This window comes from Periplaneta americana, chromosome 3, assembly GCF_040183065.1.
Source record: "Periplaneta americana isolate PAMFEO1 chromosome 3, P.americana_PAMFEO1_priV1, whole genome shotgun sequence".
In the NCBI taxonomy this organism is placed as follows: Eukaryota; Metazoa; Arthropoda; class Insecta; order Blattodea; family Blattidae; genus Periplaneta; species Periplaneta americana.
Genome location: NC_091119.1, coordinates 154324260 through 154351715, shown reverse-complemented (window position 1 = coordinate 154351715; position 27456 = coordinate 154324260). Strand labels below are relative to the sequence as shown.

General features: G+C 34.5%; 1 protein-coding gene across 1 annotated transcript in view; it reads right to left on the bottom strand.

The window, feature by feature from the left end:
* Positions 1-27456, bottom strand: part of LOC138696693 (chordin-like protein 2) — a 97791-nt gene continuing 70335 nt past the window's right edge. Inside the window, exons 3-10 of the mRNA XM_069821988.1 lie at positions 19470-19560; positions 16231-16382; positions 14626-14719; positions 11535-11631; positions 10074-10261; positions 7607-7728; positions 6373-6538; positions 1-4076 (exon numbers count right to left, since the gene is read on the bottom strand). Coding sequence (XP_069678089.1) covers positions 3916-4076; positions 6373-6538; positions 7607-7728; positions 10074-10261; positions 11535-11631; positions 14626-14719; positions 16231-16382; positions 19470-19560 — 1071 coding nt within the window. The 3' untranslated portion in view covers positions 1-3915. The remainder of the gene's footprint in view (positions 4077-6372; positions 6539-7606; positions 7729-10073; positions 10262-11534; positions 11632-14625; positions 14720-16230; positions 16383-19469; positions 19561-27456) is intronic.

Sequence of the window (27456 nt, the reverse complement as noted above, 5' to 3'; positions counted from 1 at the left end):
TATAAAATGTGCTGTACATTATAACATTAACATTATGCATATTGCATTAATCTTTAGACACAAATTATGATACAACCCTACTGCTTTGTTACAAAAATGACACATTATGTACCTGTATATTATGGCCATCGATTGTACTAACAGAACTCTTGCTATAACCAAGAAGTGCCAACTTACTGGATTTGAATTTATTCATAATATTTCATTTATTTAACCGTGAGCCAGACAATGGAAAATGCTGAAGAATTCCATTTAACAGCATACCTGGCCTTCATAGACTATAGCAAAGCCTTCGACTCGGTTGAACACCGAAGTGTAATGCAAGCACTATATATGCAGAGAGTCGACAGCAAATACATCACAATACTAAACAAACTGTATAATCAATGCTATGCAAAAGTGAAAACCGAGATCGAAGGACGACCATTCAGGCTCAAAAGAGGAATGTGACAAGGAGATCCAATTTCTCCAAAATTATTTACAAGTGTATTGGAAAACATTTTTCGCAGACTGAACTGGAACAGGAATTGTGGAATAAACATCAATGATAGCAGACTAAATAATCTAAGATTCGCTGATGACGTCGTATTGTTCGTCAAATCACCCAGAAAACTGCAGTCAATGCTCCAAGAATTATGCGATGCCAGCAGATCAGCAGGCCTCCTGATAAGCAAGACCAAGATACAAGTAATGTTAAACGGGCCGGAATACAACTACAGAACTACAATACCTATCTGAATACGTATACCTAGGACAACTAGTCTCCTTTCACCAGAAGACAGAGAAGGAAATAAAACGAAGGATTTCTCTCAAGTGGAAGGCATTCTGGACTCTCAAGTTCATCATACTGGAGAAAATACTCTGCAAAAAACTCAGAATAGAAATATTGGAGGCCTGCGTAACTCTGTACTGTTGTATGGATTTCAGACATGGTCTCTCACTGCCAAATTTCGTAACAATCTCCAAATATGCCAAAGGAAAATGCTGAGAAAGATACTAGGCTTATCACTGAGGGACAGAGTTCCAAACGAAGTGCTCCAAAAGATGTCAGCAATTGAAGATCCAGCACTGCAAGCCACCAACACCAAATGGAAGTGGGGAGTCCATGTTGCAAGACTTAGAGATGAAAGATGGACGCAGAAAGTCACACTATGGGACCCTCGCTTTGGCAAGAGATCACGTGGAAGACCAAGAAGAAGATGGGCCGACCTCTTCAGAGAACATGTAGGAAGCCATTGATCAAGCAGAATAAGAAATAGGAAAGACTGGAAAAACCTAAGAAGACAAGTGAATAGTGACTAAAACCAGTGCGACAGAAACAAGTTAAGTGAACAATATCAAAATAGTGCAGAATGTGAACCAAGTGAACAATTCCAAGCATCCAAACATCTTATGCGGAGTAGCTCATCACGTGAGACAAACAGAGCTCTCCCTTTGTAGGAGGGGACCTTTGCCCTCAACGGGACATTTTTAGGCTAAATATTTCATTTAATATTTGGGACTCTAGAGTGGAATATCGTAATACTGAGGGAAAAGTTAAGAGGAAATTTTTGCAAGAACATTGATATTTTTAAATGCTTTCAGCGAAGAACTTATCAATGAATAACTGGTTCTTTGTAGTTATTTGAATAGGGAAGGAACAATAATTATATTCAAAATTTTACTATGTTGTAATTTTATCTTAAAATATCCAACAACCATTTATGTAGTTGTGCTTTAAGTACTCTTATGGCTATTATACATAACGTCACACCTAACTGCATTATTGTGTGATTTAACTTTTCTTTTATCAATACTGGTACTTGGAAAAATGAATTTCAAGCAAAATGTTAATTAAAAAAGTAAAATAATAGAAAACATATTTATACCAAGGAAGGGAAACGGGCTAAAATGGAGAAGTTTGAACTTCATTAAATTTTTAATTTTTCATTATTTGTATTTATTTACTTTATGATTCTCAAAATGTAGAAAATTGCCATTTTTCTAAACGTCTGATTTCTACTACTTCTATTAGTGTAATATTATTGTGCTGATACAAAATTTTCATTATGCAAATTTGCTCAGTAAATTTATAAAGAAAATTGAATAGAGATTTAAACAAGTCATAATAAAATGCATTATAATGGAGAAAATGACGTTTAAACAGTACAACATTCTGAGCGTGAGAAATGAAGTAATATTTTCTTTGTTCATCTTGTCACTGGATTGCATAACGAAGTTCATGCATAAGTTAAAATAATAACGCCGTCTAAAGTATGAAACTTCACTATTTTAATGTAGTTGTAATGTTTGACTAGAACAGGAAGTGAATTAAATGGACAACAATTTGTAAAAGAGCAAGCAATAACAGTTTATAGTTCTTGTAGAGTAGTTACACTCAGCTCCCAGATTGCTCTTGGACATATGAATGCGTATTGCTTTCTTTTATCATATTGATTCATTACCATTACTGATTCTATCATAGCATCTAGTTTAATTTTCGCATTAATTAACTGTTCAAATTATAATAATTGATATTGTACCAGAAATTTTAAAACTAATCCTGACTTGGGAGTAATTCAGCCACTGTGATCTATTCTAACACATTAATGGTAATCTTTACTATTCAACTAGCCTTTTAATTGGATGACTTATTATCACTGGCGTCGTTAGGTATTAATTATTAGGGTAGCTCATAAATAGAATGTTACATGCACACGTTATTGACATTAAAGCTTGTTTTTTAATTGTATGAAGCATGACTGTGGTTTTTTTATTAGTAAAAATATTTAAGGAATAGCAACTCTGTGTTGAAAGTAATATTATTTACTCTGTATCTACACGTAGTGATTTTAACTCGAAATTATGTTCATTGAAAAAAAATCATTACACATATTAATGCATGTCTCACATAATTTTATTAAAAACGAAATTAACTCATCAAAGATAACCTTCAATTTCTCAGACAGTTATCTAGTACACAAATCTTAATGACCAGCACTAAAAATTTCCTTGTGTCATTTTTAAAATGAAAATCAAGGCCTCTTTTTATTTAATGTCAACACTATCGTGATCTAGTTGGTTATACCAAATATTATATCTGACTAACTCATTGTAGGGTGTCACAGCACATTCAAGGAATTCAATATGAAAATATATTCTGTTGTCTGTGATTTCAAATTATTTGATACACAATGTTATTGTATTATTACATGTAATTAAAATTTAAAAAAAAATTGCTACACTCTTTTTTCACATTGTACATAGTAGAAATATACTGACAAGATACAAAAAATTATTGAATAAGTGACATTTACCACCCATCTTCCTTTCTAACGACGCCTGTGCTTATCGTACCTCCCAAGTTAAGATTGAGACATTTTGGTCATAATGTATTCCAATATCTCGCTTTTTACAATATGGTAACTATAAGTTTTACTAAATATTCCAATTACATTATCTTTATTATAAAATTTATAAAACAAGTTCCACATTCTTTTACCATTTGTCATTATTAGAAATACTTTTCTTTCTTGGTCCCTTAACATTTAAGAATTATAATTAACTCTTTGCCAACTTGATCGTAATATACCTCTTTTTTCCTAACCTACTAGAAATGTCGTTCATAACATAATGTGTGACTGCATTTTGAGTGTGGGCATAAACTATTGATTAGAAGCAGTTAATAAAATAACAAAGAAGGAGGGGAAGTAATATATATACATACCAGTATTAATTCAATAACACAGGTATGTATTGGAAGTAAAAATCATGGCAAAGAGTTAAATTTATTTGAGATAGCACATACTGAGAGAACTGATGTGTGGCTACTATACAAGCAACAACCCATCCCCATGTATGTGTATATAACATCCACATTAGCTGTACATGTATTTCTTACATAGTCATGAATTGGTGTGCTATGTACAACATTCCTCATACAGATGGCAGCTGCATTTCTGTACTGAGACACGTCTTGCGTAGTGCTATCTTGTTCATGTTCAGAGTTTCTTCCAAGCGTTGTACCTTAGAGCTGCAGTTTGTCTTGCATCGACGTTTCAGCTTCTTCTCACGCCTTCCAAACTTACTAACATGCTCTGAAATTGAGAGTAGATAAGAGGAAATTTGAATATATTATTCTGCAATGTAAGTTTACTTTCCTGTCCTCTTCCAGTTTTATCAAGATTTTGACTGAAATGTTTCTACCTTCTGTTATAACGTAGGGAACGGATTTATATGGACTAAAAATGTATGAAATATGTAGGTAAATATATAGATATCCAAACTTGCTTATTTTTATCAGAATATGGAATTAAATATGGACTTGGAATTATAAAAAATGACTATATACGTTAAATATTAGTACAGTTTAATCAAACTAAACAAAGAATATAATGGATGTATCGGTACCTTATCTTTCATTGTACTATTTTGTTATGTGAACTTCAAACAAAACACAATATTTTATTGCCTGTTACCAATGTCAACAGCGTTGCTTACGATATTATACAAGCTGGCGCATAGCACTTGAAATACGGGTCTGAAGTGGTTCCCTCATAATGCCAATTCCGCCACTCGGAGCGCTGTTCTATACTAAATATTCATAGCAGAACACTTAAATGATATTGACATTTGGAACATTTAAAGGACTCACCATTGCTTATTAAATGCTTCGTACAATATTTTATGGATAATAGACGTAATTTCCAAACTTCTACGTCTCAATTATATTACAATAAAAGGCTGTCATTCTTGATATTAAAATATATTACATATTATAAACTAAGGTACTACCTTTCTGTTGTTCAATTCATACACCGTACCTTTTCGGAAATAATGAAAGGAACTTAATATATTTTACATGAACACTGTAGTCTACCCTTTTCACGTATTCATTTATTATTATTATTATTATTATTATTATTATTATTATTATTATTATTATTATTATTATTATTATTATTTCAATGAATTAAGGTACTGCATTATCTTCCATTTCCCTGACTTCATAATTGAATCATTTGTAACTCATCACCTCATTCGGTTTGCATTCTTTCGATTTTTGTATTTTTTATTTCCCATCCATTGCATCTAAAACTTTGTAATTCTACATTCTTTCTTGCGTACTTTCAAATGACATCAGAAGCATCATAATCTTTGCTACAACGGTTGGTACTGTTTCCTTGTGAAGATCCGCATTTCGAGAAGTTCGTGTTAAAAGTGAAATAACTGCAGAGTAGAATTTATAAGCATTTTATTAGTTCTATTGGATTATTGAAGAATTATAAATTGATTATTATAACTATACCACAGAAATTATTGTAAGAATTGAAAGGTGAAGAATTTAATACAGTAAAACCCCTCTTAACCGAACTTCGGTTAATTGAAATCCAGCTTATCCTAAACAATGTCGCAAAAAAAAAGTCAATGTTTTGTTTATTCCTGCAATATTTTGTTCATCCCCTATCGCATGGCTACAAATCTAAGTGTCAATGCCCTCACAGCAATGCTACATCTGTTTTCCACCTCCATCCCCCAAATACTTGTAACCGAACCCAGCCAGTCCCCTTAAATGAGACATTCTTTTCGTCCCTCCCCCTCCTGCCCCTAACTGGGAATTACAGGATTATGGTGTATGGATTCGAGGTAAATTTCCAATTTCTCATTCGTTTTACTGTAGTTGTGTTGCAGTTATCGCGTTATCGATACAGTACGTCTTATTTTTTAGTTACACAAGTGCGATGTCAAGTAAAAGAAAACTCATATGTTTTACTCATCAAAGCGCTGGCGTGATATTGGAGCTCGCAAACAATGCAAGAGAAAGAGACAGAAGATGATAACTGATTATTGGATGTAAAATTGATGTGCAATTACAATATTAAATTCATTGAATTTTTGTTTATAATTTACATGCTTAATGATCTCTCTTCCTTCCCACTTTTACCGAAAATATTCTTCATCGATTATCCGAAATGGCTCTGTCCCCTTTATTTCGGATAAACGGAGTTCTACTGTATCTTTATTCCTATTGGGAAACTGCATCAGAAGTACAAGTAACAACAAAAAATTAAACTCCTGCAATGTGGAATGTATGAAGGAAGCGTGCCAGAGCAAAATTAGTGCTCAGAAACACAATAAATTGAATGCTGTATTGATCAATACTGTTGAGTGATTAATACTACAATGGGGAGGTGGTATTTTTTAAACTTCAATAGGATAAAGGTGAACATGATGTGAGAGCTACCTTAGAAATTGGTACTGGTTATCAGTAAAATAAGCTGGATTATTTGCTACGAAATTTTGCCTAGTTAAACTACTTGTCAATTAAAGATGAAAGCAGTCACAATCAAAAAGCTAATGAATTTACATACATACATCTTTATAAACACTTACTTGTGGATGAGGTACCAAGTGCAACAAAACGAAATTTGTGTCTGAGATCAACAAAATCACTTGCAGTAATTGTCTGCAACTGGAAGGAATGTACAGCTCCACTGCGAACTACCCATGAGTGCAGCTCTGCTTCACTTGCCCTAGCACCTGGCTGCTGGAAAGCATACTGAAAAGAAAGTGTTGTATGTGTGTCAGGACCTGGAGGTAGTGTCAGTAAGATGATATATTGTATTCTGAAATGATGTTAAGTGACGGTGAAAGATTAAATGCGAGGAATATTTCAAATAGAGATCCAATTATGTAGGTGTTCGTTGACTGATTGAGAATGAATAAGAATACAAAATTGTAAATAAAAAAAGTAAATATGTGTAAATCAGTAGCGTTAAAAATATTTGAAGTGTTCTGTCTGTTTTAGTAGGAATTTATTCATTAGGAAAATGATTTAGGCTATTGATATTCATGAAAAAAAAAAAAAAAAAAAAAAAAAAAAAAATTGAATTTTATAAATTTTAAAATGTGTAAAGTAACTCGTCTTGTTCTTTAAACATTTTCCAGTCACTCTTAATTAGATACACTACATCATTGTATAATTTGGTAATAATGATAAAAATTATTGTATTACACATTGAGAATCGGAAATATATGTTACAAATAAATAATTAACTCTTGCAGTTCGTAAACGTGTAATAATAAAATTGTATTCACAATTATAATAATAAATCAAAATGCTTTATACCGATATAAGTAATGTCTGTTGTTTTCCTTTATGTTTTATGTAGTGTGCCTAGTATAGAAATAAAATTACTTTAATTCATACTGTCAATTAAAACAGGTTCGATGGGAAGGATTTCACAGATACAAATTTATTATTTCACATTATCACTTTACATTTTTTATTACAATATGATTTTTAATATTCTGTTTTCTCCTATTATTTGTCCATTTAGAATCACCAATTGATGTTGGCCCTGTATTTTATTTTAGTGTGTATTTTTTATTATTAATCATAAGAGAACTCAAGCGTGAAGTTCCTTGTAGTCCTTATACTATCTGTACGTTGACTGCAAACCATTGTAGTACACAACCAGATTAAATTGAGTACTAAGACCAAACAACCAAGAAACCAGAATTTCCATTGCAGTTTAACTGCAAAATACATTCTTTACATGACCATTATTTTTATGTTGGATTGTATTGGCGTTGATTCTCATTTCACTGTGATGAAAAATAGTACCTGTAAAAACTCAGAAAGATTTCCCGCTCCTTGGGAACGATACACAACCAGTTCTGCTGTTTGGGGTATGCATTGGAGTGAACCAGTTTCTGGCACATCTCCATGTTGTACTGCTGACATAGCTGCAACATGTTAAAAGTTTTCTTTAAGGCACTTTCGACTGAACTCTTACTTTTCTTAATGGTACAGTTAATGTTTTAAACTTATGTGCAAGTTTGGGCAGTCATAATGGTATCAATATAAAACTGGACATAACGACAGTTTTTCAGCTGAAAACGGAACAGGTGCGACAGTTCATTTACCGGTATCCTTCCTCCTGAAAATGAGTTAATAAATCTTATCTTGTCTTAATGCTGCATATTTTATAACAACATTTAACAATATCATTCTCTTCTCTCGTCACAACCGAATTATTTGGAATAAACACAGAACTTCACCTCATGTTCTGTGGAATTTGGACATAATATAAAGGAAATAGTAAAAATAATTAATAAATAATATTCAGAGCTTGGCATAACATTTCTGCTCTTGCTGTCCATGCAGTGTTTACAATATCTGTTGATTAATTTAAAGAAATCGCCCTTTATCACAAACGGTCATTCAAAACATATATAAATTCGATAAACACTGAACAGTGACTGAAGTAAAGCCTATGGCCCACATCGTATGTACACTGTGTTAGAAAAGCCATATCGCTCAAACAAACATTCTTTTAAGATTTGTATTTAGCTGTCTCACATGCTAAACCAACTACATCGTGACTTTTCTAACACTGTATATACACTAAATATTGGAGCACTGTTTTTGATTTCACTAAACATTGTGATGCTAGGTGCAGTTGAACTTGGTTATAGTGTCCAAGGGACTAAAGAAATGATGTCATAATAAACAAGTGTCGTTATTAGAAAAAATAAATACGGTAAATCGAATTAAAAAAATACATTCACAATATTAAATACGATATTTTGTACATTTCTAATTTAATTTATGTATACCACCCTTGTTCTTCTTTATTATTAAAAATAGGTACTGTATTGCATTGTAGAAAATAATGAAATACGGAGTAAAATATTCTAATGTACAGTAATTAAGAAATACATACATTACTCACAATTATTTTTAAGAATGTTGGTTGAAGAAATCTGTAATTTTTTTCTGCTTCAGTTTTTGAAATTACTGCGTCTGTAAATTATTCTCAATTCTTCCTTAACCAAACCAAATTCACAGCACAAATCAGCTTTTTTTTCATCACACTCAATTTGTTTTATAACATTATCTTCCACACAGGGAACTTTTATTTATTTTGCACCTTGCTCCATTGTACTGTATGTAACTTCTGTTTGAAAATTGAATGTCTAAACTTACAGATTGAACTGAATGTCTGGATTACAAAATACAACTTGGCCTGCTATTGTTTGTAAAGGGTTGTTGGCACAAAGAAGAAAAAGTCTGATCTTTTGTCACAATAACTGAAAACGGTATTGGTTACTAATGGTTGGTACCTACAAATTCCTCTCAGCGAAAATTTCAGTTTAATGTATGTAGGACATGAATTTTCGAAGAATTTACGCTGTTACTAAATACCACTATAAACGAGTGCTTATTAAAAATGTGTCGTTATAAAAATAATAAACCACATTTGTTTAATACAGATAAAAACCATAGTTCTTAATCACGGTTGCTGTACCCGAGGTGTCTCATGAACTATTTCAGAATAATTTCAGACAAAGTGGGATTTTAGGTCAAGCTGACAGATTATCAGATCATCATACCGAGCAGAATGTGATATTCTAATTCAAAAGAGATATTTGGTCACTCTGTTGATAAATAAGTAGTATACATGGATACATAGATATTGCTCTATAGTTTTTTTTTTTATTTTAGTAGGTTATTTTACGATGCTTTATCAACAGCTTAGGTTATTTAGCGTCTGAATGAGATGAAGGTGATAATGCCAGTGAAATGAATCCGGGGTCCAACACCGAAAGTTACTCAGCATTTGCTCATATTTGGTTGAGGGAAAACCCCGGAAAAAACCTCAACCAAGTAACTTGTCCCGACCGGGAATCGAACCCGGGTCACCTGGTTTCGCAGTTAGACGCGCTAACCGTTACTCCACAGGTATGGACGCTCTATAGTTAACAGCTAAATAAAATTAATAGCAAGTTTGAATTAATTAAAGTGTAACAATGAAAAACTTATTATTATTACTATAAAACTTTCTAGAGGTAAAACGTTAGAAGTGTTACAATTAAAAAAAAAAGTAATGTACCTTTATGACCTTAAAAAAGAAATATATACGTACCGGTATGTAACACTTTCAACGTTTTAATTCTAGAAGGTTTTATAGTTTTAATCAAGTGTTAAAGTGAACGATAAAAAACAATTATTATTTTTTATGATGTATTTCTCTGAGCAAGAATACCACTTGTATTTAAAGAATGTTCTGAACGACAATAGTACAAACCTGTTATGGGGCATACAGGACAACATTGTCCAAACTGCTTCACAGGTTTTGAGCATGACAGTTCACTCCGACTGGGACATTTGAATCTGTTGCACTCAATGTTTCCAGCATTACATTTGCACATAACACAATCCATTGGACCAAATGGCCCTATGACAGGATGCCAAGAAGATCCATCTAAATAATATCTGGAATCAACACATAGCAAATGAAACTAATGTGTACGGTATTAAATAAAAGTTTATTATACAAAATTATTAACTTACTTACAAATGGCTTTTAAGGAACCCGCAGATTTATTGCTGCCCTCACATAAGCCCGCCATCGGTCCCTATCCTGTGCAAGATTAATGGACTTTTTGTCATCATATCCTACTCCCTTAAATCCATTTTAATATTATCCTCCCATCTACGTCTTGGCCTCCCCAAAGGTCTTTTTCCCCTCTGGTCTCCCAACTAACACTCTATATGCATTTCTGGATTCGCCTGTATGTGCTACATGCCCTGCCCATCTCAAACGTCTGGAGTTAATGTTCATAATTATGTCAGGTGAAGAATACAATGCGTGCAGTTCTGTGTTGTGTAACTTTCTCCATTCTCCTGTAACTTCATCCCTCTTGGCCCCAACGCAACATTATTTATTTTTGTTATATTAATGATGTATGTCGAATAGTGAATCATATTCTCGTACATAAATTCAAATTATGTGCTCTAAATGGCTTTATAATTAAGTTGTGTACGATTTTGAACTCTTTTGATCTCGTGTCAATTTTTTTCTGTTCTTTATACAGAAGTTAAGAGATCTAGTAAGCAGAAATGTACTATTTGGTATATCCTCACAAAATTTTATATGGAATAATCAGATCAAAATTTGAAAAAGGAGGCTGCTTTATTCTGAAGTTGGGCTGACACTGTATTAGTAGAGACGCAATACAAGACGTAGAGGACAGTTCAACTTTTCGAATAACAGATGTAAAACAGAAAATTAAAAGTTTACGAGTGACATATTCTATCAGCTGTTCTGTAAACAGGTCTGTGTACTTGTTTTGGACAAACATTTGCTAATCTACAAATTTATTTTCTTTCCTACCTAGTTTCTTTCCAAGCACTTCTAGCACTGCATAACAATAATCTTGGTACATTTTTAATATTGACTTCTTTGCTTTGCTGCCTTATTGTGACAGATTGAATAGACATTAACTAATGAAACTAAATAAATAATTAAATAAGATCCAACCTTTCAGAAAAAAATGGAAAAAATAGTATGTTGCCGATGATGTCACACCTTACACAATAATGGCAGAAAATTTTGTTTCTTTTTTGTAAAATTTTTCTTTCAAAATATTAAATTTGACGTATCCGAGCATTTAAAAAAAAGTTATTTTAGTTTTATTTGCATTATTCCTTACTTATGAAAAACCCTGTATACTGTCTACATGGATATAGTAATATGTCATCTTACTTTCCAGCTGAAATACAGTCTTTGTCACGTCTATCCCTGGGGGCTGTAGGGTCCTTGAATGTAACTGGTGATGACATTTCTCTGTTGCCAGCTACTTCTGCAGAATAAACATTACAATTAACTCTTAATTTGATTTACACATACATTTTACAGAAAATGCATCACATGAAGTATTTTCACCAAAACCTGATATAATAAATGTTACATACTGTAGTTTTTCTACGCGACGTAAATTAAGTGTAATTTATGTAATAATATATAGCAAGTAATTTACGCGGCCAACCCTGGAACAGAACGTTTATGTTGTACAGCAGGAAAAAAAAAAAAAAAAAAAAAAACCGGGCCGACCTTTGTAGCTGATTTCAGAGTCACAGATTCAAATTTTGCTAGTCACAAAACACATCCATCTTGTATAATTAATTGTAACAATGAAAGTTATTGCATTTGTTCGTTTCTTACCATCTTTTGTTTCCGTCTTTTGCCCCAAACTTACAGACGAAAAAACTTTCATTTTCATCTGATCAATATTACATTTCTACCTCCATTTGACAAAGATAACTGCGTATTTTTACATTAAATAGCAGTACATACCTCTGGCTTCACTATCCATGTTGAAATTACCACAGTTTGACACAATACACAGCACAGGATTCTTTTGTATCAACTACTGTACATGTGATCGAAAGACGTGCATATAGTCTAAACTGACAGGCGTTTCATAGTAACCTACGATCATTCATAAAATATACGACCGTAAAATACGTGACACATTTATGAAAAAATTATTAGAACAAAGGGAAAAGTAAATAGGACGTTGTTTTATATGCATTTTTCTTGAACATGTATCAAAATATTTGCACGTGTAACCTTTACACTCTCTATATTGCAACGAGACGTTCATAATTATTCACTCAAAAATACAATTATAAGACAATTTATAACAGTAAGAGTTTCATATCGACTGAGTAATAACGAAATCGCGATTTGATTCGGTTTGATTTGTGATGGATAAGATGACGTTGGAATTCCAGAATCCGAATAATGTTTTAGCTTTTGTAGCTGCAATTGGTCAGCGTGAAAATATGGTTATTGTTAATAAAAAAGTATAAATGTGACTAGCTTTGTCGCTGATTTTCTGTTTCCCCCTTTTCTCTTTCTTTTCATATCTGCAATTCTGTCTACCGTCATATAATAGTAATGCACCTAGACACTACTTTAAAATTTGCTTACGATTAGCGATGGATGGTTTCCAGTATGGTAATATATACTATGAATCAACAATGTTGAATATACAGTACGTCTAAGCTACGAAGTCAGTTGTAAGACTATGAACCAAATCTATCCCTTAAGACAGACGTGTCCAAAGCAATAGGTACCACCGAATCACTGCTGAATGCAGCCCGCAACACTTCAGTCTACGTTTGAGGAGTGGGGATGGAGAGGTAGCTGATACAAATCACATAGTGTGGCAGTGGTGGATTGCTTCATTTAGCTGTTACCAATGGCTGGTTATTCATCAAATTATCAACAGAAATAGTATATATTTACACAAAATTTCTCTACAGTTACTTTTTTTAATATAACACAAATGAATGTAATGCATGTTACTTTCTTCATTGAGCCAACGTGTGATGCTTCGTAATATATAGCATTTGATATATTAATGAACTGTTATTAACTAATAATTATTACCTCGTTCCTATATCAATTCAGTAAATGATTCACTGTGAAGAAATTGGTTTATATATATATATATATATTAATGGGTAAAAATTATGTTCAACCATTATTGTTCTCTTATCTTCTTCATCAACTCGAGCGAAAACAACTTCGTAATCTGGCATAATGTGCCAAAAGTTCTTGTCCAATATACATAATTATCCTGTACTTAGATTTCACACTGTTCATCTGTGAAAAAAATTGCTCACGCATATAGTTTGACACATAGATTATAATGGTACAAGCGAAAAAACTATAATAATAATAATAATAATAATAATAATAATAATAATAATAATAATAATAATAATAATAATAATTCACACCAGTTAACTAGTATATAACATTAGAACCATATATAAATATAATAATAATAATAATAATAATAATAATAATAATAATAATGATGATGATGATGACGATGACGATGACGATGACGATGATGATGTAGGTAGAGCTTATCCTTTAAATCAGAATGCTGGAACTAACATGTGACGTTTTATATTGGCTTTGAAAATCCACGTAAAACCTTGCGGAAAATGACGCATTCAATAATATTGTTTGATGCTTACAAACAAAAATTTCTCCTCCCATTGTGAATGGAAGTTTCTTTTCTTCACAATCTACAAGGAAGAATACGACTTCTATAGAGCGCCACTGATACCACCAATCCTGTCATGCACGGCGTAGTGAAAGGGGTTGAGAGAGGAAACATTTCTACATCTTACAGTACTGAATGCTCGCAACCATATTATTGTGCTCACTCTAGCTCGCAACTTACGTTTGCATCACAACTCACTAAATGGACACGTGTGTCTTGAGATGTGTGGTAGGTCACGTAATACCGCGGGAAGAAAGGATACATTGTGAAAATGTGATTGGTTAAGAGTTGAAGGAAGGAAAACAAATTGAAAAGGAAGTCGATAGAACTTCAGAATAAAACTGAAACTACTTGAAATGAGCAGAAGCACAGAATAACATAAAAATATCTAACGAATTAAAACTAACCTGAACAGACTATTCGTAGGATATAGGTACATCTGTGACAGCAGTGCGTAAGCGCATCTATTATGCGCAACTATACGTGAATGCAAGAAACGGCATAGGTTATGTGAATTGTATGGACTTCACCCTAAGATGATTATTATTTTGGTTCGTTCTGCGGAAATGATATCGCTATAGTTGTTAAAATATCGTTAAATAAAGAACAAACTAGCCGTAGTATGCGGTACCAGATGAAGTGAGATTTTAATTAGTGTAGACACGTGCACAAGACATCGTTTGATTAAAAGAATAGGATGTTATGGTTTCTTGTTAGTATAAGATTTATATTCTTTTTCTTTAAGAATCTATTTCTCTAAGCTATACTGACCTGGACATTGTGGACAGCAATTGTCTGGATTATGCATTGGCTCGTGGCAGCTCAATTCTTGACATGTTTGTACTTCGCACAACACTAATCCTTCCTGAACAAACAAATATGTGTAATGCCAACTTTCAACTGCTGAATTGATTGTTATTATGAGAAGTTCGTTTCCAAAAGGTACCAACTCCAAGAAGTTCAATTTTACAGGAAACGAAAAAAATTAGTTTGAGACTGTAATTTCTTTCAGAACTGAATTGAAGTTGAATCACTATGTTAACATCGTTAACTGGATTGATTCTACAAAGTATTTCTGTTATTGATTATGAAGTTCAGATTTTATTGCATACCGTATTTAAAAATGGAGATGGTACTTTTTGACATGAAAGTGATGAATATTAGGGTTTGGATGATCAAAAATATCAATTCATGTTATGAATTACAGTGTAGACAAAAAAATATTCTCAAGTTACGATTACATCTCTGTTGTAACATAGTTCTACTCATCAGCTATTTCATTATCACTTATGTCATTGTTCGTTTTAAGTGATCTTTCATTTACATCTTCACTATAGTAAGTCAATTGATGTAATGTATATCCCAATTCTTTTATAATGTGGATTACAACCTTTCAATATTATGACATGACACAACCAAATTGAAAAATTAGCGTCTGCTTGTCGAACCTGTGAAAAACTTTCTTATTAGAATGGAAGAATATTTTAAGTTGATCTGTTTCTTGATAAGTAATATGTACTTAAAATAGTATTTTAGATGTTTAAACAGCAGGAGCACTTTCTTAAGTATAAAGGGAAATTATCTATTATCTACATAAAACGGGAAAATGTACATCAATAACCTGCTTTTGTTCTTTATCTGTACAACACAACTATTGCTATCTCGTATTATTGCATAATCAAGATTTTGATGTCTGCTTACAACAGTGTTTTGTTATGTCATACTAGTTCTGGTTTTAACTATAGACAGTGGAAGTGAAATAACCCTACAGATTGAAAGGGGCGATAGGGTACACTTAAAGGAATAGAAAACTTATATTACGTTTCGTGATTAAATTCATGGTTAATTAAAAAATTAAGTTGGAAGTTTCAGCAGTCTGGCAGCATCGTCGCTAACAGTCGTCTTTCTTCTCGTAATACAAATGTAAGAGGTCAACGAACTCTATACGTGAGCTCCCTCTCTCGCTACGACGTTAAATCTGCTCGCATCGTTCAGTGGCTTGAAATTAGTGGTTTTAAAATTAAATTTACACGAAAAGAGTTCACGCTTTTGAAATACGCCAGAGGGATAAATGATTCTTTATTAGATTTTCTATCGATATGGACAGAATTCACGATCCTACTCGCAATAGTTACCGAATAAGATGGTGTTAAGCATTTGGGGAAAAAAAACATTTTTTTTTCTCAGAAAACTATGAACTTTCCACTAATGTGGTATTACACTTTTTTGTTACATACAACATGAGCTATTTGCTCTGAAAATCTGCAAGACTATTTCACTTCCACTCTGTATAGTCTACAAATCTTATTAGTTTTGTTTTAACTTACTTTAGTTTCATTTAGTTTATTTGAACTTATAACAGTTTGTGTTACTGACCTGACATTTACACTGGACACATTGATTTGGGCCATTTACTTTCATGCCCGTCGAATTTGATGGAAAGCTTTGTCCATCTTTGTAGATGCGCCCGTTGTGTATGCATGCCACAACGTCATGAGAAGACGGTTTTTGGCCAGACGACTTGGACTCTGCAATACAGAAACCATCAATTGGTAAGTTTGTCACCAATATATTGGACATAATATTGTGTGTGTATAGTGGTTTATAGGTTTCATAGAACATTACGCAGTTTCTCGTTTCATATTTATTGTAGGCTACTATGGAAGCATAAAAGGTGCTACAGTTGTTTAATAACATTTGCCTCTATTTTCTGTGCGAAACTGGTATGATCGTGTAAAATATTACCATATATTTAGATCGTTTGTAAGTTCATGAATAAAAAAATCGACACTTAGATTAAATGAACTATTTATCAAACTTTTAAGGGTATACTCAACTGAAATAGTGATATTTTTTCACGAAAAAAGTCCACACCTGTGGAGTAACGGTCAGCGCGTCTGGCCGTGAAACCAGGTGGCCCGGGTTCGAACCCCGGTCGGGGCAAGTTACCTGGTTGAGGTTTTTTCCGGGGTTTTCCCTCAACCCAATACGAGCAAATGCTGGGTAACTTTCGGTGCTGGACCCCGGATTCATTTCACCGGCATTATCACCTTCATTTCATTCAGACGATAAATAACCCGAGATGTTGATAAAGCGTCGTAAAATAACCCAAATAAAAACAAATTCACGAAAAAATACTTATTTTTTATACTTACTCTTGATAGCTGCATAATTTTTCCCCATGCCTCCCTTAATCTATAGGCTTACTGTATAAAATTTCGCATGGATATTTAAGAAGAATTTCAAGGCGTTTTTTTAATAATTTGTAGTCGTGACAATTTTTTTTTCGCATTTCATCTAAAGTAATGTTATTTTTTGGACAAAACTACTGCGCACAGTTAAACTTTTCATGCCAGTTATCATTAATGATAGTATGTTGAACATAATAATAAAGTTTCAGTTAAAAATAATGATAACTTTTACATAAGAAAATGAAAAAAAAAAAAAAACTTGCTGTGAAAAACTTTAAAAATGTATAAAATACATATTTACCAATTTAGCATATATACTGTTTATATGCCAAATAATGTATGTGCAGAAAAGGAAACTGTAGCTCCAATATTTTAAAACTTTCAAATTTCACTTCGGTGTGTCCAAACGGTACGTTTCGTAACATGGGTTCCTATGTGAAAACTGTTCATATTGATCATTTCTACCAACCCTAAAAGTTTGTAACAAAGTCACAGAATCACCGGTGTATTTGTGATTATTGTCCAAGTCCGACAGATGGGTTGGATGACATTCGTGAATCCGTGGCTGACCAGTGGATCATTCTGTCTGAGCCTTGACAGAGTCAGGTCACATCCTAAGATAAATCTTAGGCCCTTACTGTATTAACTTCGAAAATCTGTATCCATAGAACGCCAAGGCCGGTCTCAGGTCTACGTGTCTCAGTAGAGATGAACGATCATCCAACTATTACGGGGGTATCGTGTGGTTAGCATGATGATCCCTCCCAGCCGTTATAGCTGGTTCGCGGAACTGGAAACTGCCCAAATTCATCATGATGCTGGGTGAGTAGTAGTCCCATACACTGGCCAAAATTTCATGAGAAAATTCCTTCTCCCATGGAGACCTGAATCAGAACTCACTCATAACGCATGACGCCTTAGACCACGACGTTACGGTGAGGAACCTTCAAGATTCTACTGCATTCTTGACTATGCAAGAATAAAAGAAACCCTCTGCAATGTTTTCTTTGTACATCATAAATTCTGCCACGACCAGGCCGGAAATTGAACCCGGGTCGAGGCGTTGCAGTGAGCAGCGAGCGCTTATAGGTAAGGTAGAACCTTGTGGGATATGCATGAGTTTTATTTTTATTCGAAAGTAAATTTCTTTGGTGAGAATTACGGTATTATCTGAAAATACATTCGAAAACATATATCTTAGGGGAGAGTTGGGTAGTATCTGACATCGGGTAATATCGGACAGTGAGTCTCTTTCATCTACAACCAGATGATAGTACCTGAATGGAATGGTTACGTTTCTGTGATGTCGCATACACTTACGTAACCACGTCATTCAGGTACTACCATCTGTGGTAGATGAAAGAAACGCACTGTCCGATATTACCCGATGTCCGATACTACCCAACTCTCCCCTACTTCGAAATAATATATGAAAGGTCACGTGACTCGAGAATTAAAATTTCTTGATGTGACATCACCGATACGTTACTTATTCCATTTTACGCCGTGAAACTTTCCTGCTAGTCGTTTGTTCGTCAGCAGTAAAGTTGTAGAACTTTAGTACAGCATATATTTCTACTGAAAGAATTAACACAAAGAAAACTTACTTCGAGTTTATTGTTTTATTTTTGCTAGCGTCGGGCATATTTGCGTGCAGCTATTTGCGCCCTGTTCTGAGATTAGGGAACCCATTGTGATCCTTTTCGTCCTATACGATAGGATGACATGAGAATGGAAGTAGCCATGCCGGATCAAGGTTATAATGACGGCGAAATGGGCCCAAGATCCGGCGCCGAAAGTTACCGACATTTGCACTTCATGGAGTGAGGGAAAATCCCGGAAAAACATTAACCAGGCAATTTGTCCTACTACTCCAAAAACGGTAAAGTATCAATGTGCATAAACTCAAAGCTACCGCCATCTGTGATCAGGGCACATTTACACGTCACAATGCAGTTGTCAGTTTCGCTATGTACTCTGTATTTCTTAACAACATTCGCATAATAAGTTTCTGAATTGATTAAAGTTGCAACACTTGCTACCAAGCTGACAATATCTAACAGATGTTTCATTATATTTTTTCATTAATAACTAAAAACTAAGAACTTTCGGACATATGTTTATAGGAACTTTTTTTCTTGTTTTGGTGTGAGGAACATGCCTCCAAGGTTTGTCAAAGTATTTCTGAAACACCCTGTATATCTTTTACTTAAATTCGCTGCCAATAAATATCCGAGTTTATGCCTTTTCTTTGTTTTTTCCTGGAATGGGTTTAATTGGTTGGTGAATTTCCACTAGGAGTTTTGGAAGCTTCCTATGCGAACTGCAGCTGAAGAAATTTTGTTACGTTTAAGTATAAATTTACGATTGTGTTTGAAAGTAAACAAATTTATGTTCTATGCTCTTCATTATTTTGGGACTTACCCGCGCAAATTTTACAGCAATCTGATGAGTCCTCTTCGCTGCTGGAACAGGTGACGGGGCATTCTCTGCTCGAACAGTTCATTCTTCCTCCCTGAAATTAATTCAGTTAATGTGCATCTCATAGACAGTAACGAAAGCCTGTTCCAATGGGTTCGGCATTCGGATTGTTTTGTTATGCTTTCTACTGTAGCTGTTATCCAGCGCTAGTTGAAATAGAGAAGATGAAGAGGTGGCTTTGACTTGGTTTTTTTGAGGGCCGGATTCGGAACGAGTCTTTGCACTATGACTAGGCTGACCAGGAGACATCGGCAATTTCAAGAAAAACCACAGACACTTACCTAGTCACTCTCCGTTGAAATGTAGAAAATTCATGTCCTAACAGTAAATACAATGATAAAACTTTGCACACTAAATTTGTAGAGTATCTTAACTTTTTGAATGAAATACATAAACACACGTAACTCCTATATATAATTATAGCAACTAAGAATTCAATTTCAGTACTGACCCATGCATGGTAGTCTTTCACATAATATTGTACACACTGAACTCTAACACACATATTACAAGTACTTGTCTGAAGAATATAACTTTTTAAGGACCTATTCATTCCCATACAGCTTTACACTAAGTTCTTCACATGAGAAATGAAAGTTTGTTTTCACTTTAACAAGGCTTTAACCACAGTCTAGTATATACAGTCACGAAGCTCAATGCGTAGTAAATATGTATCCATAGATAGTTGCTAACCACTAGGTTCGCTACTATCGCCTCATTACAGACAATGCGAAATAGTACCTGCACAGTCTATTGTTCCTAGTATCCTCATAAACTCAAGCTTCGTGACTGTATATACTAGACTGTGCTTTAACTCTTTCAACTTTTGTTCTTGACTTTTCTTCAGTCCAATTGAGTTCACTGTGGAGAAAAGTCTTTCAATTGAAGAATTACTGCTTGGAAGACACATGATTAATGACACTATTTTGAGATTTTCAAATAGAATGGAATTTTTTTAATGTTGAAAAACATCATACCACTTTTCATCTGTTGGTTTGTTACAAAATTCCTCATTTTTTAAACTACTTAAAAAGGACGCTGCAACAGTTCTAACGCTTTCGCGGAACGCGAATGTTAAGATGACCAAAGACAAAAATGATATATGATGAATGATGGATAGAACAGAGAAAAATTCTCTCCGACACTGGGACCGGGACCCGGGTTTTCAGCTCTACGTGCTGACGCTTTATCCACTAAGCCACACCGGATTCCAGTTCCGATGTCGGACCAAGTCCCCTCAGTTTAAGTTCCATTTCTCAGTTTTCCCTTTTGTGACCTACCCTCATGTACTGTGTCACAGAATATGTGACAGTGACTCAATGTCCAATGCACTATGTACAGAGGTGCACTCATTACGAGTGACTAAGTGGCCGGGATCCGATGGGATGAGCGCCTCTTGAATCACTAATTGATTACTTATGCATATCATATTATTATAATGTACCGAAGTACATATGATATTTCCGTACAGGAATTCTGCGTTACATAGGATGGATAGAACAGAGAAAAATTCTCTCCAACACCGGGACCCGAACCCGGGTTTTCAGCTCTACGTGCTGATGGTATGTTCTTCTCAAAGATTGCAGAATATCTCACACTGTGCTCGCTGGTTCTTCTGTCTTATACTAAGGAACGTTCAGAAATGTGTATGAATCGCGATACTTAAATATTTGTATGTAAAATGTTATTGAAACAAAATCAAAGTTTCTGGGGTCAAAACTAATTTCCAGGAACAAAAACGGGGACATTTGCTCCTCAGAGACAGTAACTCAAAACTGGGGACTGTCCCCGGAAATCCGGGAATTCTGGTCAGCCTAACTATGACTTGCTTTGGCCCATTGTGCGCCCGACAGGTGGCCCGTGTTACATTTGTGAAATCTAGGTGATTCACCCTACCTCAGCCCTGACAGGACCAAGTCCCATCTACAGATGGGTACCTGATAAGCCCCAGGGATCCAGAGTTCCACCAAAACCTTCCTAATATCAGCATCGTAGACTACTACCTCCAAAGACTTTAACCCAATCTATTTTTAAGTATTGAAGATGTTAAATGAAATGCTGGAATGGTAGAAGGAAACGTGAGTACCCAGAAAACCCTCTGTAACATCTTTTTTCCACCATAAATTCCATCATGACATGTCCGGGGATTGAACCCGAGCCGCCTGGATGGAGGACCAGAACTCCAAAACCTTTGTGACTGTGTCTGAAACGCTAAACGGCATCTTCTATAAATATTAACGCTTCAAATGTCTTGAACGAAGCCAAAGAAGTATAAAACAATTAAACCGTAACTGTTAAATCCAAAGAGGTCGTTCATTGTAGTTTACAATGACATTTGAAATTAACAAACATGAACATTGTTTTGATGGATACCACCACCTCTCAGAATATTACTTCTCAGAATATTAAGTTCTTCTTTTTAGTACAAATCACAATGAGCGTCTTTTATGATGTTGATGAACAAGTACTCATATCAAGCAACAAGTAATTTTACGACCCATGTTTATTTTATTTTTTCTATTTTCTTAACATTCTGTATACTTAGGGACTCGAACTCAGACACACATTCATGTCAAAGGGGTTCAACGTCAAAGAAGTTTCTATTGCAAATAGGATTACCGTGAGAAAAGAAAGCTTTAAATCCGTTACCTTAGTAAAAGAGCTCACAATTGAATGGATTTAAGGAATAATTTTCCAAGCCTCGAGAGACACATCATGTTTTACTAACTGTACTATGAGCATGACAACTCATTAACACTTTTTAGAAATTTAGTCGAAGCTTTTCAAATTGTGCGATGTTTCCTGTAAACTTCCCTGATAGCGCAACCACGCAGTATCTAAATTTCTAGCATGCAGCTGGAATTTTATTTGGAAATGCTGTTGGAAACACCTATAAAACACTGTGTAGTTTTCAGGTCATGTAAAATTGTGTACTCAGAGCCTTAGCAGGTTTGCGTAGCTGTAAATACATAATATTTTGCTTCTGGTATTACTGTGTAAGTCGTACATAATTTGATTGACTCTTATTACTGTACAATAGCGTTAGTCTTGTTCAAGCCCACTGGACGAATATTGCGGGAAGTAGAGATATGAGGCTCACTGGCGGGGTTATGATAACAATAATAATAATAATAATAATAATAATAATAATAATAATAATAATAATAACAATGGGAAAGGAACTGGCCATCCTACCCCATTATCTCCTGATCTAGTAGCCTCATAAGTGATGCCTTCTTGGTATCACTCGTGAGGTTCAGACCTGTCTTCGGACAGTTGACTAAACAGCAACTACATAATAATAATAATAATAATAATAATAATAATAATAATAATAATAATAATAATAATAATGATGATAATAATAATATCAGTGTCATAAAACAAACAAATCCTGTAAATAATGGATATTCGTAATTAGAGGTAGGAATTTCGTACCAAAACAGATTTCAGGTTTGTGCAGCATATAGATAATCTCACTAGTTGTCTGCTGTGTATAATATACTCTGTTCACATAAACAACTCACAGTATATCCGCAACTGTGGATGGATGACTTTCGTAACTACATTACAGCAATATGCACAGTAGAGAAGCAGTTTCATTACGTGGTAACGTTTGCAGCGGAATTGTGTAGTTTAGTGAGAAGTTTTTAACATGGCAGAATTTAAATATTGTGACGTAGAACGAACATTTTCAGGGTATAATTATTTTTATGAACATACAAAATTATATTTTTGTTAAACTGAAAATGTAAGTTATTATTAATTGTAAAAAGGCTAGATACACATTATTACGTATTTTTTTTGTTATTCTTATATGTATGGGTAAATTATTTTATATTGAACATTACGAATAATGTAATTGCCAATTATTGTTTTTTTATACAATGTTAACAAATTATTCATTTTGTTTCTGATTGTAAGGCCATGGATCATTGGCACAAAGATAAGTCTGGTTACCACCCGACTGTACATGTTTGTCTTTTTGGTGTTGAGAGCTGCGTCACTACATTTCATTTAGTAGATATGTGGTCCAAGCTCACACAACTTAACAGTTTTGGTACGAACTTCTTAACTCTGTTCATAATATATTGTGTTTAGAATTGTCAGATTGGTAACAACCAATTTGTTCCCATTACCTACATCGGAAGACAGCTAACACATTTCGATCCCAATGCGGCAAACTAAGGAACGGCTATGAGGATACGACTTTCATCATATAAGAGTAAAAGCACTCCTGCTCTAAACCACGCGGCTTTGGAGCAGCGGAGCAGGTAAAGGCTGGTTCACAATAAACCGGGAACGGAAACGAGAACGAGAACGGAAATAATGTTAAAATAAGTGCATTTAAATGTGAGCATTCACAATAGTTAATTGTGAATGCTCACATTTAAATACATTTATTTTAACATTATTTCCGTTCTCGTTCTCGTTGTCGTTTCCGTTCCCGATTTATTGTGAACCAGCCTTAACCCGCGCTCCATAGTGCTTCAAGCTGATGACCCCTGCGTTAGAGAAATTCGTATCACGAAATTCGCGACACGCGCGCAGCGTAACAGATAACACGCCTTGACCGCAACCAAAACTTTAAGGGCTGATTACTCAGTACTGATAAGTAAGATGTGTATGTAATATATTCATAAATAAAAAGCTTTCACATTACGCTCTTTGTTTTATTGTGCTCTTTTTGCTTTATAGTTTTATACATTGTGGCAGATAAAGCAGGAAAAGTACGAAATCCTGAACGTCATGTAGTCCTATACTTTTACACACCCATTACTATAAACAAGCGTAACATTTAACGAGCTTCCAATGCTATAATCAAAATCAATATATCTCAAACAATTTTAGAGTTTTATTGAATTTACTAATAAAACAACTGCACTTACAGCGCTAAACATATTGTTGCGTGACACAGTTATGTGTGAATCAAAAGATGCAAAACAAAGTCGAACGGGTTATGTGACAGAACATAGAAAGCGAAAGAAGCAAGAATTGCAGTGTAAGTAGTAAGCATCACAAGCTCACAATCATGCATTCAAATAGTATTTGATCGCAATATAAAATCGTTAAAATGTTCAAATTACATTATGTACAGTAGTAGCAAAAAAAAAAAAAAAACCCCGGACCGACCCTTGTAGCTGATTTCAGAGCTTGTTCACTCCAGAGCACGATAGACTGGTAACTAAGACTTTCGTGATTCGAATCCTGCCTGGGAAGGAAACTTTTTTTGTTCCTTATTCAAATTTATTCCCAATACTTTTCGATTGCTGATAAAATTCATGTTTTTGGAATAATAAGTTACTTAAGTAGTAAAATATCGCTGCAATCGAAAAGAATTGGGAATAAATTTGAATAAGGAACAAAAAAAAGTTTCCTTCCCAGGCAGGATTCGAACCACTAAAGTCTTAGTTACCAGTCTATAGTGCTCTGGAGTGAACAAGGCTCTGAAATCAGCTACAAGGGTCGGTCCGGTTTTTTTTTTGCCACTACTGTACTTCAGATGTCATAGACCAGTCCTTAGCATTGTCATCATAAGGTGAATCCACAAGTCAGTAAATGTTAATAGATTGCTTTGTAATGTGATTGGGTAGAAATAGTCTATACAGATATACAGTATATGTAAATACAAATAGATTAAAATAAAGTACGAAACTAAATAAAAAGATTATTTTCAAGTATCAATTTATTACAATAAAATAACCTAATTTTCACCAAAATCTAAGGATCATATTTACGTATCGGAATAGTTATTTTTTGTGAATAACCGAAGTTCTGTGTTTAGTTTCAAGTTCATTAATTTGAATTGTCAATAAGATAGTTTTTTTAGTTGGTTATTTAACGACGCTGTATCAACTACTAGGTTATTTAGCGTCGAAATAAGATAGTAATATTGCTGTAATTCACAATGTGGAGCCCTCTTAATATTCATACAGTATGATTTTACCGAAATTAAAGTCAGTAACCTCTTGTTTATTCGTTTTGTTTGTGCTGTCACACTGTTTTTACATTCTTTGGTATTTAATGGCGCGCTGTGAGAGAGATCTGTTACTGTTTGTCATTCCAGTTGTCATTATAAACATTATCTTGCGATTACATTAAAGTCAACAACATGCGTATATTACATTGCGTTTTTTGCGGGGTCTGTGTGTGCAGTAAAGGGGGCAAGACAATTTGAGGTAATTATAAATGTTTTTTCACCTGTGTGAAAGCTTCCTAGTTCCGGGAAATTTCAGCAGAGGGCTTCAGGGGATTCATCAGCCAGATTGCGTGCATCTCTCTCAAATAAAAATGCGCATCGCCATTCCGTCGTCACGTCATATTTACATTCTCAGAAGCCTGTTTCCTGAAATGTTTTCATTTTATAGTATCAAAATATACAAGAGTAATGGCGTGGAAGACCTTGCTCTCTTCAGCGTTTCATCCCTTAACTGATTACAGTGATTAGATATACTTGATAATGGTTTACAGTGTTAAATATGACTTTATGAGTAATTGTTATAGAGTAATACCGCGTAAATGAACCTTCTTAAAAACGGGAACGAAAACAATCGCGCACCTCTAACACGACTAATTTTTAGTGAAGAAATAAACTCTACCATTTCGAGGATCCCCCTCTCCGTTCTTCGAAATCATTTTAACTGGAGGAGAAGGAGGAGGTATTTTTCCCAGAAAATCTTTGCAAGTATTTCACTTCACGATATCATTAAACGTTTGAAGTCATATGTGTAAATATTGTGTTTCACGGTAAAATGTTTTCTTTGTAAATAAACAAGTGTTAAATTCTTCCACTGGCGCAACGTTCCTTAAAGCATCAAAGTCTGCCATGCAAATTGAAGTCTAATCCTTTTATAATGTATATGCCTCCTCCAACCCGTAATTTCCAATTCCTTAGTGCCTTCTTCGATATCTTGTAATCATTTCTTTCTCAGTCTACCGTTACATCTCTTCCCACCTGGTTTTACTGTACGTTAACATTTTAATCACAGATGTTTCTTCATTTCAACATGTCCAATCCACTTAGAGCCTAAATCTACACTATCTACCAAAAAGTAATTGGGCACTGTTTTTGTCCCTTTAGAATCTCGTGGTACCACCTCTTGTTGCTATAACAGCATCCACCCTGTCAGGCATGCTCTCCACTAGTTTGTGTAGGATATCCACTGGAATGCGTCGCCATTCCTCTTGGAACATGGTACTCAGTTGGACAATGGAAGTTGGCCGCATCTCCCGAGATCTCAATCGCCGGTGAAATTTCCCCTAAAGGTGCTCGATGGGATTGAGATTAGGACTCTGTGCAGGCCAGTCCAACCGGTGAACATTATCGTCTTCATACCACTGTATAGTAGCCGCCGAAACATGGGGCCAATTCCATTGTCCAACTGAGTGCCATGTTGCACGAGGAATGGCGACGCCTTCCAGTGGATATCCTACACAAACTAGTGGAGAGCATGCCTGACAGGGTGGCTGCTGTTATAGCAACAAGAGGTGGTACCACGAGGTTCTAAAGGGGCAAAAACAGTGCCCAATTACTTTTCGGTAGATAGTGTATATCCATTGTGCGCCCTATATGCAATGACTGTTTCAGTTCGTGAATTTGATGTTGAGAGACGGTTGATCATGCCTCGGCTCTGAAAGGGCCAAGTTCCATCCCCAGACAAGTATCCGATAAACCTTAGGCTCCTGGGTCCCAAAGCTCTTAAATACATTACATTGTATTAAATCAGTTTCGGACATCCGAACGTGTTAATATTTTTATTTAATTTACAAGAAACTGTCAATTTTACTGTATTGAGAAACTGCAAAGGGATAAATCATCAATACCTTAAAAACAATATACTTTGCATACTTCCACTCGGTAATGAGTTTTGGAATAATATTCTGGGGAAATTCCACAGATAGTAACAATATATTTCTATTACAAAAAAGA